At 29.9% G+C, this 13,873-nt stretch overlaps 1 protein-coding gene across 1 annotated transcript in view; it reads left to right on the top strand.

Annotated features, from left to right (window-relative positions):
- LOC100207412 (WD repeat and FYVE domain-containing protein 3) overlaps window positions 1–13,873 on the top strand; it is a 226,494-nt gene that overhangs the window by 105,074 nt on the left and 107,547 nt on the right. Inside the window, exons 22-25 of the mRNA XM_065796046.1 lie at window positions 1,098–1,268; window positions 2,446–2,604; window positions 2,703–2,883; window positions 2,956–3,021. Of these exons, the coding sequence (XP_065652118.1) occupies window positions 1,098–1,268; window positions 2,446–2,604; window positions 2,703–2,883; window positions 2,956–3,021 (577 nt within the window). The remainder of the gene's footprint in view (window positions 1–1,097; window positions 1,269–2,445; window positions 2,605–2,702; window positions 2,884–2,955; window positions 3,022–13,873) is intronic.

Genomic DNA, 13,873 nt, shown 5'->3' with positions numbered 1-13,873 from the left:
TATCATATCCAAAACCTGAAGAACTGTTAAATAAGAGAACCGAAATTATATCAAAGTGCCGCCACGAAAATAAATTCTTATTAAAAAATTACAAAGCTCGCTACAAACCTGACTAACAACTATAAATAAAAATAACTTTACTAATCTGCTCCAAATATCTCTAGGCTAACTAATAAATTACTCACATACACAGCTTTTGTAATATATTTCATAATATTATGTATATTTTTATATCATAAAATTGATATAAAAATATACATAATGTGTATTATTTGTGTATTAAAAAATAAGAAAATAAAAATAAGAAAATAAGAATTAAAATATTCTTATTTTCATATTTTTATTTTCTTATTTTTTAATACACAAATAATACACATTAACACATAAAAAATATTTTAAACAACATTAAACATATAACTATTTCACAATTATTAGCCAACTAAAAACAAATTAATAATATTATTAACCAAACTACTAATCGATTTCCGTCCCGTAACGATCTAAAATACAAATATAAACCGTAACGTCCACTAAACAAATCGTAGCAAAATTAAACTTTTACTACTTGCCTGATGATTGTGATAACACATGAAACTCAGAGTTGCAATATTAAATTATACTATAAACATTAGCATTTTGCTAATTCCTGGTACTGCGGGTAATAGTAACATATATATTATATAGCTCTAGTTTATCTATTGAGCACTCTTTCAAGTATACAATATTATACATGATAATATAAAGATATTTTCTTTATTCATATATATACACTTGCGTATATATATATATATATATATATATATATATATATATATATATATATATATATATATATATATATTCAGCATTTTGGCATTCGGCAATGTCAGCTTAACTTATTTATTCGGCAATAACAACCTAAAAGTATTTAAGGTCAACAAAAAAATTGTCGACCTTGTTTCTATGTTTTATAGTAACCCCTTTGTGTCAAATTTTTTTTTGCCGTCCTCTAACAGTTTGAGGTAGGCAATTTATTGCCAAGGACTGTGTAGATATATATACACAGACACACACACACAACACACACACTTGTATATACCTATTACTTATTTTTCCAGGAAAAATTACTTTATGGTGTACCTTCATCTATAATTCAAATTTTTGGATATCTTCATGATAACAGTTCAACTATGGCATCTATTTTTTGTTCTTCCTCCATTCTTTCAGCACTTATTGCTACTCTTTTTCCTATTGATGAAAATAAAGAATCACTTGACAATATTTTAGAGGTATTAATGTTGAAAAATGTTAAAATATATATCGGATTTCACTGGATGTTGTTTAAAATATAAACCTTTTTTATGATAATTTGAACTCTGTTTTATTGTGCATGTTATAAGAATGTTGAGAGTGATGATTAAACGTTTATTGAGTATTGATGAATCAATATTCGTAAGAGAATATTTGTTTAATATATTTATTTGAACTGTTTGAATAAATTGATATGAAATATTAATACAGATAAAATAATTTTTTAATAATTTTGTTTTTAATAATGGAAATGGTGAACTGGGGTTATATGAAATATGCTAATTGTCAACTTTCTAAACAAGGTTTTAACGAATTAATTATATCTAAACTGACCAATAAATCTCTATAAATTCTTCCTATAAACTTAAAATCCATTATGATGAAATCTATTAAAATATAATATATGCCTCTAAAAACTTGCACGCAAACAAAAAGAAAAACCATACTTTGAAGAGAAAGTTGCACTTTCACATTTTGTATGTAATATATTTGAAACAATCATCTTAACCTAAGCTTTTGTCATCTCAACCACCAGAATCTATGCCAGTGCTACTACAATCAGCACAGCTAACTACATCATCTCAGTCACTGCCTTCTGAATCCTCATTCAAAAGTCTACATAAAATGTTTTTTTTAATTGTTTACTTAATGCGATTTGCATATTTCATTCCCCAAATGTGAGTGTAGAATAAATTAGTTTTCAATTAAATAATGTTTTTTAAAAAGACTAAAAAAATATACTTGGTTTTTATATATTTAAATGCACCTCAAAATTTTTTACAACTTCCTTCCCCTCTTATTTGCTAAACAATTATTTTTTCCTTTAACCAATAAGTGGAAACATATATATTTGTTTAACAAATATTTGTAAAACAACTATTTGATGATCAATTCATTCTAAAATTGTTCAACAATTTAAATGAAAACAAACAAATATTTGTTAAAATTTTCATTTATCGAATAATCATCACTCTCTAAAGTAAAATTGTCACTCTCTAAAGTAAAAGGTACTAAATGTACATATTGTGTATGATAACATTCTTTTTGACGTACATTTGCATTGTTATTTATTAATTGTATTATTTGATCTTAGAATATTGCATTGTTACAAATTATGTATAAAAAATTTATTTAACTGTATATTTAAATATGCAGGCTAATGAGTTGTTAGACGGTGGTTTACCTGCTGACAAATTTTCTTTGATTGATCATCCCTGTCAAAGTTTGGTTCTAAGCCTTTTGACAAAGATTTTTTTAGATCAAGTTTATCAAACCACCGGAAAAATTCAGACATTCACGGACACAATTTTTCAGGTTTGATTATTATATATAAAATCAAGTTTTTATAATAATATAATAAGATGCAGTTGTATTATTTGTTATACACTGTTGTTTGACTTTTTTTTTAACAGAGTTTGCCATCTTATTCCACCTTTACCCAGCAGCAAAAGTTCACAACTCTTTTTGCATCATCCGTGCTTAAGGATTTTGGTCAATTCATTAAGATAAATCAATCTAAAAATTTTGACAATGTAAGGTGTTATACTAATGGTATATATTTTGTAACCAAGATTGTTGATCGATTATGGCTAGGTATGATTTTTATAAAAGTTTTTAAATACTTTGGGGGAAAAAAAAAATAATAAAAAAAGGTTTTGTTTTCAGGTTTCTTTGAAGAAAGTTACAAAACCATTTTTCAATTTATTGCAACTTTGTTAGGCAAATGCGAAGGTTATTTTTAATTTGTTTTATTCATCAAAAATTTCATTTATAATATTTTATGAAAATCTTATAATAATTTTAGAATACTAGAATGACATCAAAATATTATGATAATTTTAGAATATCACCATGGTTTTAGAATATTGCATATATATATATGTGTGTGTGTGTGTGCATGTGTGTGTGTATGTGTGTGTGTATATATATATATATATATGTGTGTGTGTGTGTGTGTGTGTGTGTGTGTGTGTGTGTGTGTGTGTGTGTGTGTGTGTGTGTGTGTGTGTGTGTGTGTATGTATGTATGTACAGTATGAGACAAAATTATTCATACCTAAAGCATATTACTAAACTTTGTTTTCATACTCTGACGTGCTGGCTCATAGGTATTTCTTAGTGTATGCAAAAAAACACAGCAGTTTTTAAACTTTATACTTTTATATTTAATCTGAAATAAAATGGTCTATTTAAGTAAGGCGAATAGAATTATAAAAAACAGAAGCGAAAATATAAAAATACCTCTTCAAATCTCAATCAAGAGTCGCTCTAATTAAAAAGAAAAAATCATTATTTTAAGTTGAAAAAAAATTAAACTCATATTAAATTCTGGTAAATATCAGTAAATTCATCCGCTATTGACTACTTTTTTTATACATAAAAAAAATTAAAATATAATCGAATTTTTAAAATTGAAATAAAAGTATGGAAAATTTGAAACTTTATCGAAACCTAAATTATAATTTTTTTATTGTTTTGGAAGTGGCACTCTTCTGGCTTTCATTTGAGTAAATTCAAGTCTCAGCTCCCTCGTATTTAACGACTTTGTTGTTTTGCTCTCAATAGAAATAATCGAAAGTCTATTCAGCTTTTTTTGACTGAAATTTGTTTTTGTTGGAAAAAGATCTTTTGCTTTAACAGGCAGTGACTGGAACTGTTAGTATGATTCTCAATGCAATACAAGTATTGGGGAATATTTCTTCAAAATCATGTGTAAATAAAAATATTAGAATATTTGTGGATTTTTTTTATCAGTTTTTTGTGACAAAAAGCAAAGTTCAATCATCATTTCTTCACCAGAAATTTCCTTTTCTTTTTTGTTGGTTATAATTTCTTCCAACAAATTACAATTATCTCTCAGTATATCTTCTTTCATGTTTAAAATATTCAGAATTTCAAATAAGAACTTAATTGGAGACATGGTTGTTCTAAAGTCTTTAAAATGCTCCTTCATAGATTTAATGGCATGACTAAAAAGTATATCAAAGCAATTTTTCTTGAATTTTGATCTGGAATCCAAAACAGGAACTTAGTTTGTTTCAATTTTGTTGAAAAACTTTTTTTTCTTCATGACTCTTTCAGTTGACAGATCGGTAAATTCTAATGTTAGACCCAAAGTTGTTGCCAAATTTTTTGCAGCGATAACGTATTCGTCAAATTTAGTCTGATTGTAATTGGATTCCAAAAATGCTGCAGTGGATTTTAATGCTTCAATGGAAATTTTGACATTTGGTGAACTTGACTGAATGATTTTGTTTGTGCAGTTTATTTCGTTCAATACATCATGCTAAGTAACAATTACACTTATGAATTCCAAAGCATCCATTTTAGCAGCAATAGATTCAGCTGATAATTTTGTGTTTCCATCACTATCACTTTTGACAACTTCACGCAACGCATCATAAATCTTTTGCATATTTTCCTTGATTGCTTTTACAGCTCTGATGTGACTTTCCCATCTTGTATCACTTAAAGTTTTAACTGTAAGTGATGGGCACTTCGATTCTAAAATACTCCAACATATTGTGGAACTGGAAAAAAAGTTATAAAGGCTTTGAATAATTCTAAAAAATGTCACAATTTCCAATCCAACTTTTACAGAATCAACATCATTAAGATTAAGTGAATGTAGTGCTGTACAAGAGACAAAGAGTGCTTGCTTATTTCTGTCTAAAATTTACGTTTGTAAGCCCTTGTTTTTGCTTCTTATATTTGCATCATTGTTGTATGCTTGACCTCTCATATCTTTAAGTGGAAGTTTATTTTCATTCAATGAAGCCACAATTTTTTTCTTCAATCCATGACCTGTAAAATTAAATTTTGTTTATATATGTTTCTTAATTTATAACATACATTACATCAAAAAAATCAGGAAAATTTTAAAAATTTACAAACCTGTGGTATCATCAATAATATTAATAATTTAAGAAACTCTCTAAGATGTCGACAACCACTAAGTTGTTATGTTTTTTTATGACTAGATATCGTATGATAAGAGTTAACTGTTCCTGATGACTGGTATCTGGTATACAATCTGCAATAATGGAGTAGTATTTAGCTTTCTGAATTTTTTTAAGGATTTTGTCTCTAATAGCATGAGCCACTAACTGAATAATTTTTTCTTGAATATTTTTGCTTAAGTAATGGGATTTGTTTGGATTTTCCCTTGCTTTGGAGACATGATGTTTCATAATTGGGTCAAATTCTGCCATAAGTTCAACTATTTTTAGGAAATTTCCATTGTTTTCTTCATACAGTTTATCAGATGATCCTCTAAATACCATGTTTTGTGATGCCAACATAATATTATGGAAATTATTCCTTTTAAAACATCATCCCATCAATCAATTTTATTCAAAAATTGCTTTTCTATTAAACAATCAACAGTTTTTGAACTTTGAAGTTTTCTTTTCAACTCGATCCATTTGCCAAGGCTTTCATTATGATCTATAATAACTTCATGCCTTGTTAAATTTTGTGATAAATACCTCCAGTCATCAGATCCTGTTCTTGCAAGAGAAATATCTGTAATGTTAAATAGTTTACAACAGAGGCAAAATATTGTATTCACTTTTTCTGAGTAAATTAGGCATAATCTAGGATGACTTTCACCATTTCAAATTTTTGGACAAAAAAAACTTGAGCTGAAGGAATGATTATCACAATTTCTTGGGTAACTGTTTAATTGACAGTTTACAGGGCCCTTCATAACTATTTCTTGAATATTATGGTTTGTAAGAGTCTGAGGCCAATCAGAAATTTCTTCCCATGTACAAAAAGAGAGCACGCCAGTTTAGTTCGCTCGATTCTTGATCAAGAATCGAGTTTCGCTTGAGAAGTGAGTGTTGCCCGATTCTCTGTTTTGGTTTGACTCTACACCTTCCATCTCAACTTCATGTTCTCTGATCTCGTTTGAATTGATTTCATATAGCAAAGTTTTTTATCTCAGAATCATTGTTAGGGCTATAAAATGTTTCTGAACTTAAAAAAGTATCTAGTTTAGTTTGGTTTTTATCACATTCTTTCTGTTTCCATGGATGACAACACAGGTTTCAAAGTGGAGGGGCACAATCGTCTATTTCTAAAAAAAGTCCTCTATATCTGGAATTTTCAAAAGGTCCTTTAGAAAAAAAGTAAAGGGTAACTGCCCCCTCCCCCTCCGGTAGCATTGGCCTTGGTTTCTTTAGCCATTTCAGATGATACTAAAAACCAGACAACTTGTTTCTTTTATTCATTTTCTAGAAATTTAATAGCAATAAAAATTATATAAAGTTTCTCTGCGCTAAATATTATTTCTAATTAAAAACTTATTAGACAATACTTAATACTTTTCTAATTGTCGTTAAACATAAAAAAATAAAAATCACTAACATGTTATAAAGATCATAATAATAATAACAACTATAATAATAAAGTTATTATGATAACAACATTGAAAACCTGTCAATTCAAAAAAACAAATTCTATTGGTACTAAAATATGCTGATTAAGCAAAAAATATATATATGTATATGTATGTATGTATGTATATATATATATATATATATATATATATATATATATATATATATATATATATATATATATATATATATTTATATATATTATAGCATATTTATATCTACTATTGCATATTTATGTAACAAATTTTTACCATATTTGTGTTACTTTAGTTAAATATAAATTTTCAGAAAAAAAAGAAAAGAATTAAAAATAATGAAAGAAAAGATTGCTGCCCCATGCCAAACCGTCAGTCAATGTAGCAGCACTCCACTGTGAGTCAGGCTATTTGTCAGTTGATGCATGTACTGAAGCTCCTGGCAGCAGGCTATTTCAGTATGACTGCTCACCTAAACCAGCAGTATAAGGTATATATACATATATATATATATATATATATATATATATATATATATATATATATATATATATATATATATATATATATATATATCTTATACTGCTGCTATATATGTATATATACATACATATATATATATATATATATATATATATATATATATATATATATATATATATATATATATATATATATATATATATATATATATATATATCTTATACTGCTGGTTTAGGTGAGTAGTCTGATATCTTACTGAAATAGCAAGCTACTAGGGGCTTCAGTGCATAAATCAACTGGCAGGCTATTTGTCAGTTGATTTATGTACTGAAGCCCCTAGTAGCAGGCTATTCTCAGAAGCCTTCTTGTTATTTAAGATTTTTTTGAAATTATAATTAAAAATAATAAACTTTTTTCATTTTTAGTTTAAAAGGTCATTTTTTCTGCAATAAACTATAGAATAACAATTTTTTTTAAAAAATAATTGTTATTTTTAAAATTTTTATAAAATTTTGCTTCTTTTGAGACCCAACATGATATACTTTTGAAAAACTTTTTTTTACATAATATTAGGGACCCATTAAAATTTTAAAGGTCTTGAGGAACCTCAAGATAATTTCCTAGAGCATTGATATTTTTCCAGAGTATTTCTGAAATGAATAGACAACTTTTGCACACCCAGGCTAAACGAATTGTAAAAAAAACTAAAATTCACTCCACCCTAATATATATATATATATATATATATATATATATATATATATATATATATATATATATATATATATATATATATATATATATTTATTATATTACTTATTCCTTACTTTAATACTTTTCGTAAGCAGTAGAAAAACTATACATTTTGTTACATTTTAAAGTTATGAATAAAAAAATAATTGGAAGTGCAGCAAGCTAATCACTAAAACCACTAAGGCACACTAATCTGCCAATTTTTTACACTATTTTATAAACAAATTACAGAATAATTTTATAAAGCTGCAAATAAATGCTATAAATCAAAATTAATGAGATTTTGCTGCAATGCATTTTTTAAATAAAAGTAAAACTTTATAAAAGTAAAAATATTGGAAAAAAAAGACTTAAAAAATGTTTTATTTTTTATTTAAAAAAATCAAAAAACCTAAAAAAAAAATTGGAAGCGCAGGGGTTTGAACCACAACATTTCACTTCAGAAGGCTGCTAACCACTTTGGCCACTAAGGTGTATTGTTCAATCAAAGTTTTAACACTATTTAATAAAGAAAAGATTTTTTAAAAGTGCAAATAAATGTTATAAATCAAAATTAAGGAGATGTTGCCACAATGTAATTTTAATGTAAAAGTAAAACTGTAAAACTTCATATATGTTTTAACATTACATAATTTGAAGTTTATGTTAGTTAGATATACACTTTCTTTTACATTTTCTTATATAAAAATTAATGCGGCTCTTTCTCACCATTAAATCTGTTTTAATGTCTGCCATGAGTTCTGTGCAAATGCACATGCAGCAGCATTAAATTCGATATTAAAAGGTTATAGGATATATATATATATATATATATATATATATATATATATATATATATATATATATATATGTTTTTATGTATATATGTATGTATGTATATATGTATGTATGTAACGGGTAGCCCAAGATAAATGGCATAGGTAGTATTTTTATTATAACTTTGTTATTTTTTTAGCTAGAATAGTGAATTTTTTTTTAAAAGATTTATTATTAAATTCTCTATAAATCTGTCTTGATGGCTTTGTTTTATGGTTTTTAATTTTATTTGTAGATAATGAAATCTAAAGATTTGCAAAAGCTTGTACTTTCTAAATACCAAAATGGTGATGGTCCATCAAAAATATTTGCTGATATTAAGGGTGTCATTGGGTTCCGTACAATAAATCGGTGGTGTCAAATGATAAGCAAGACAGGCTCTATCGAGTTGAAATGTCCATCAGGTGGTCCAAGATCAGTTCGAACAAATGCAAACATTCAAAAAATCAGAAGTCGTCTGAAAGGTAAAAAGAGGATTTCATCTCAAAAATTAGCTAATGAACTCAATATCTCCAGAACCAGTGTTCAAAGAATACTTCAAAAGGATCTCAATTTGCAGGCATACAAACACAGAGTTGAACCACTGCTTACAAATGGTCAAAAAGTCAAGAGAATTAAATTTGCAAATTGGATAAGAAACCACTGAAAAGAACAAACACTGAAAATTCTGTTTTCTGATGAAAAATTTTTTAATTTAAATGGTATGTACAATGCCCAAAATGATCGCATATGGTCCACTAATTGTAATGAAGCTGATAAAGATGGTGGTATTAAACAGAAACAAAAATTCCCTCAAAAGGTAATGGTTTGGTTGGAAGCTTGTTCAAAAGGTGTTACACCACTGGTTATTTTGGACAAAGATACAGTAAATCAGTCAGATCAGGTTATCTATCAGGTAGATTAGTCAGATCAGGTTATCCTGCTACTCGTAACATGTAACCCAGTACAATCTGCTTCATGTCCTGCTGCCTTGTAGGATACGCCTTTTTAGGCAAAAGCTAGGAGATGCAAACTCTGGTTTAAAACACCCCCTGCCTTGGGGCTCTTGGTTGAGTAAAGGCTAGAGATGGTGTCTCAATAAAAATACTCATCTAGGGTAGATGCTAAATGCACCCGGCTACTGTCTTGTAGAAGGCCTCCTAGGCAAAGACTTAAGGGGTAAACAGATTCTATCTGTTGACCAGCCTCGCACCCCTTCTTCATCTATTAGGCTGGCGCAGATGTATTTTTAATACATTGTTTCCAGTTTAAGATGTTGAATGCTGGATCTTCTTGACTCGATGCATGGGTTTTGCTTGTTTCTCTGTTTTTATGGCTAGGCAACTCATTCTATTATCTCTTAATGAGGGTACAGCTCTAAAACTCAGTTTTATGGTTCTGAGGCCGGCTTGTAGTCAGGTTTCCCGAACTCTGTGGTAGCTCTCAGAGAGGCTGATTCCATCAACAGATGAAAAATATCAAAGTATTAACAGTGCCATGTTGCTCAAGGATGGTGTCCCTGTTTGTAATTTTGGTGTGCATTGCGGCGGCCACATTTGGAGCCCTTTGTTAAAGTTTAGAGTTTATTAATAGAAATAAGAAGACTGGTTGAACTATTAGATAGTGTAACAAGTACCAACTGTGCTTTAAGTCAAGTTCTTTAACAAATTTAAAAAAACACTTAAGTATCAAAAACTATAAAACACAAAAAACCAGCGTCACCAAGTTCTCAAAATCTATCATTCACGAATATTTGTGGTCTTCGAAGTAACTTTTCTTCTGTTGAGTCTTATCTCTTGCAAAGTTCACCAGACCTACTTGCTCTTTGTGATACTAATTTGAGTTCAGCTGTCTCATCTTGTGATCTTCGTGTTGATGGTTATCTTCCTCTAATTCGTAAAGACTCCAATAGTCACATGCTTGGCCTGGGCATTTACATTCGTAAGAATTCACCCATTTGTCGTGAAACTAGGTTTGAATCCACAGACTATTCTTTCATGTGCTTTCATTTAGCACCACTTCACACTATTGCCTTTCTCTTTGTTCTCTATCGCTCTCCTTCATCTCAAGACTGCACTCTTTTTGACGTTATTTCTGACCATATTGACCAAGCCCTCTCTCCTTATCCATCAGCTAATATAGTTGTTGTTGGTGACTTTAATGCTCACCACTCTGAATGGCTTGGCTCTAGTGTTAATGACTCTGCAGGCATTAAAGCCCACAACTTTTGCCTTTCTCAATCCCTAACTCAAATAGTCAACTTTCCAACTCGCTTTCCAGACAACCTGAATCATTTACTTTCTCTACTCGACTTATGTCTTGTTTCTGATGCTAGTCAGTGCTCATTTTCTCCACATTCACTCTTGGGTACTTCTGATCACTGTTTGATCTCTCTAAAACTAATATCTCATTCTTCTTCATCACCTGAATCCTATTATCGAACCTCTTACAATTACATTAAAGCTGGCTGGGATTCTTTCCGTGATTTTCTTCGTGATGGCCCTTGGGTAGAAATCTTTCATCTTCCTGTCGACAAATGTGCTTCTTACATAACTTTGTGGATTCAGGCTGGCATGGAATCTTTTATTCCCTCTCGACATTTCCAGGTCAAGCCTCACTCTCCTCCATGGTTTTTCTCACACTGTGCTGCTGCGATTGCCAATCGAAACCGTTACTTCCATATTTATCAGCAAAACAATTCTCCAGAAAACAGACCTCTGTTTATTACTGCTAGAAACAATTGTAAAAAGGTTTTGTCTAACGCCAAAACCCGCTATTCTCAGGTCATGAAATCTCGTATCTCATCTCAAAAAATTAGGCTCTCGTGACTTCTGGAGAATCTTTAATAATATCAATAATAAGGGCAAATCAATAATTCCACCTCTCTTGTATGGTTAAGATTTTGTCACTTCACCTAATGACAAAGCTGAATTGTTTGCTAAAAACTTTTCATCAATATCATCTCTTGATTCCACTAGTTGCCTTCTACCTGATATTGCCAACAAACAGGTTGTTCCATTGCTTGACATTCATATCACTCCAGCATCTGTATCTAAAGTGATTTCCTGCTTAGACTCTTTTACAGTTTGTGGCCCGGACAACATACCTGTTATTGTCTGTCATAAGTGTTCTCCTGTGCTGTCGTCTATACTCTCAAAACTTTTCAACAAGTGCTTATCAGAGTCTTGTTTTCCAGCCTGCTGGAAATTAGCATCTGTTATCCCTATCTTCAAAAATTCTTGAGAGCAATCTGATTCGTCTAACTACCGTCCATAAGTCTTCTTCGTATCATAAGCAAGGTTTTTGAATCTTTAATTAACACACTTAATTTCTCATCTTGAATCTAATAACTTACTTTCTGACCATCAATATGGATTTCGATCTTCTCGTTCTACAGCTGATTTGCTAACAGTAATAACTGGCAGGTTTTATCGTGCATTAGATGAAGGTGGAAAGGTTAAGGCCATCGCTCTTGACATTTCTAAAGCTTTTGATAAAGTTTGGCATGCTGGTCTTCTCCATAAGCTTTCTTCTTATGGTGTATCTGGCAACATTTTTAAGATCATTGAATCCTTCCTTTCCAATCGTAGCATAAAAGTTGTCCTCGATGGACAACACTCTTCTTCTTATTCTGTAACTTCAGGGGTTCCCCCCTTCCTGTGAGCCCCATGCTGTAGCTTCTGCTACAGCATGGGGCTCACAGTGGCTGGTGAACTTTAATTCAGATAAAACTCAATTTTTTTCAGGCAATCGCAATAATTTAGATCTTCCTATATTTATGAACGGTGATGTACTTGATGAATCACCTACTCTTCATCTTCTAGGATTAACTCTTACTTCCAATTTTTCTTGGAAACCATATATCAAATCAGTTGCAAAATTAGCATCTGCTAAGGTTGCATCTCTTTATCGAGCTCGTCACTTTCTTACTTTGGATTCTATTCTCTATCTTTATAAATCTCAAATCCGGCCTTTTATGGAATACTGTTGCCATATCTGGAATGGATCTTCTAATGATGCCCTTTCTCTTTTAGATAAGGTGCAAAAACGCATTGTAAATATACTTGGACCTGCTCTTGCAGCCAACCTCTAACCATTATCACATTGTCGTAATGTTGCTTCTCTTTCTCTTTTCTATAATTATTATAATGGGCACTGCTCTAAAGAGCTAGCGTCTCTTGTGCCATCTTATAAAATTCATTCTTGTGTTACTCGTCATTCAATTAAGTGTCATCCTTTTTCTGTGACTGTTCCTTAGTGCTCCAAAAACGCTTATTCATCTAGTTTTTTTCCTTGAACATCAGTTCTTTGGAATTTGCTTCCTTCATCTTGCTTTCCTGATTCATATAATTTGCAATCTTTTAAGTCGTCCGTCAATCGTTATCTTGCTCTACAATCTTCATCTTTTCTCTTTCAGTAACTTCCAACTTTAATTAGTGGCTGCTTGCAGCCTTGTTGGAAGCGAAGATGTTAAAAAAAAAAAATCATGACTGGTATATAAAAAAAGTGTTGCCAGTGGCCTTGAAATATGGAAGCGAGATGTTTGGTGATGATCGGACATTTCAACAAGATGGAGCAACCTCACATACGCATCATTTAACTCAACAATGGTGTCATGATAATTTTCCTGCTTTTATTGACAAAAACCACTGGCCTCCAAATTCCCTTGATCTTAATCCTTTAGATTACTCAATATGGGATGAACTCGTTCATTAAATGAAATGGAATAAAATTAAATTAAAATTAACATTAATTCAAGAACTTAAACGAGCTGTAAAAAACATAAGAGTAAATGTAGCTTTAGAAAGTTGTACTAGTTGGACCAATGGCTTATATTGTATGTCAAAAAATAATGGAGACTATTTCATTAAATAAATCATGTCATTTTGTAGAGAATTTAATAAATCTTTTTTAAAAAAATTCACTTTTCTAGCTTAAAAAATAACAAAGTTATAATAAAAATACTACCAATGCCATTTATCTTGGGCCACCCTTTATGCATGTATGTACGTACGTATGTATATATGTATGTATGTATGTATGTATGTATGTATGTATGTATGTATGTATGTATGTATGTATGTATGTATGTATGTATATATGTATGTATGTATGTATATATGTATGTATGTAGGTATGTGTGTATGTGTGTATAAATTAGTAGAAGACCACCAAT

Source organism: Hydra vulgaris, chromosome 04, assembly GCF_038396675.1.
Source record: "Hydra vulgaris chromosome 04, alternate assembly HydraT2T_AEP".
Classification (NCBI taxonomy): domain Eukaryota; kingdom Metazoa; phylum Cnidaria; class Hydrozoa; order Anthoathecata; family Hydridae; genus Hydra; species Hydra vulgaris.
Note: the sequence above shows the minus strand (reverse complement) of the source record. Positions and strands in the feature narration are given on the sequence as shown.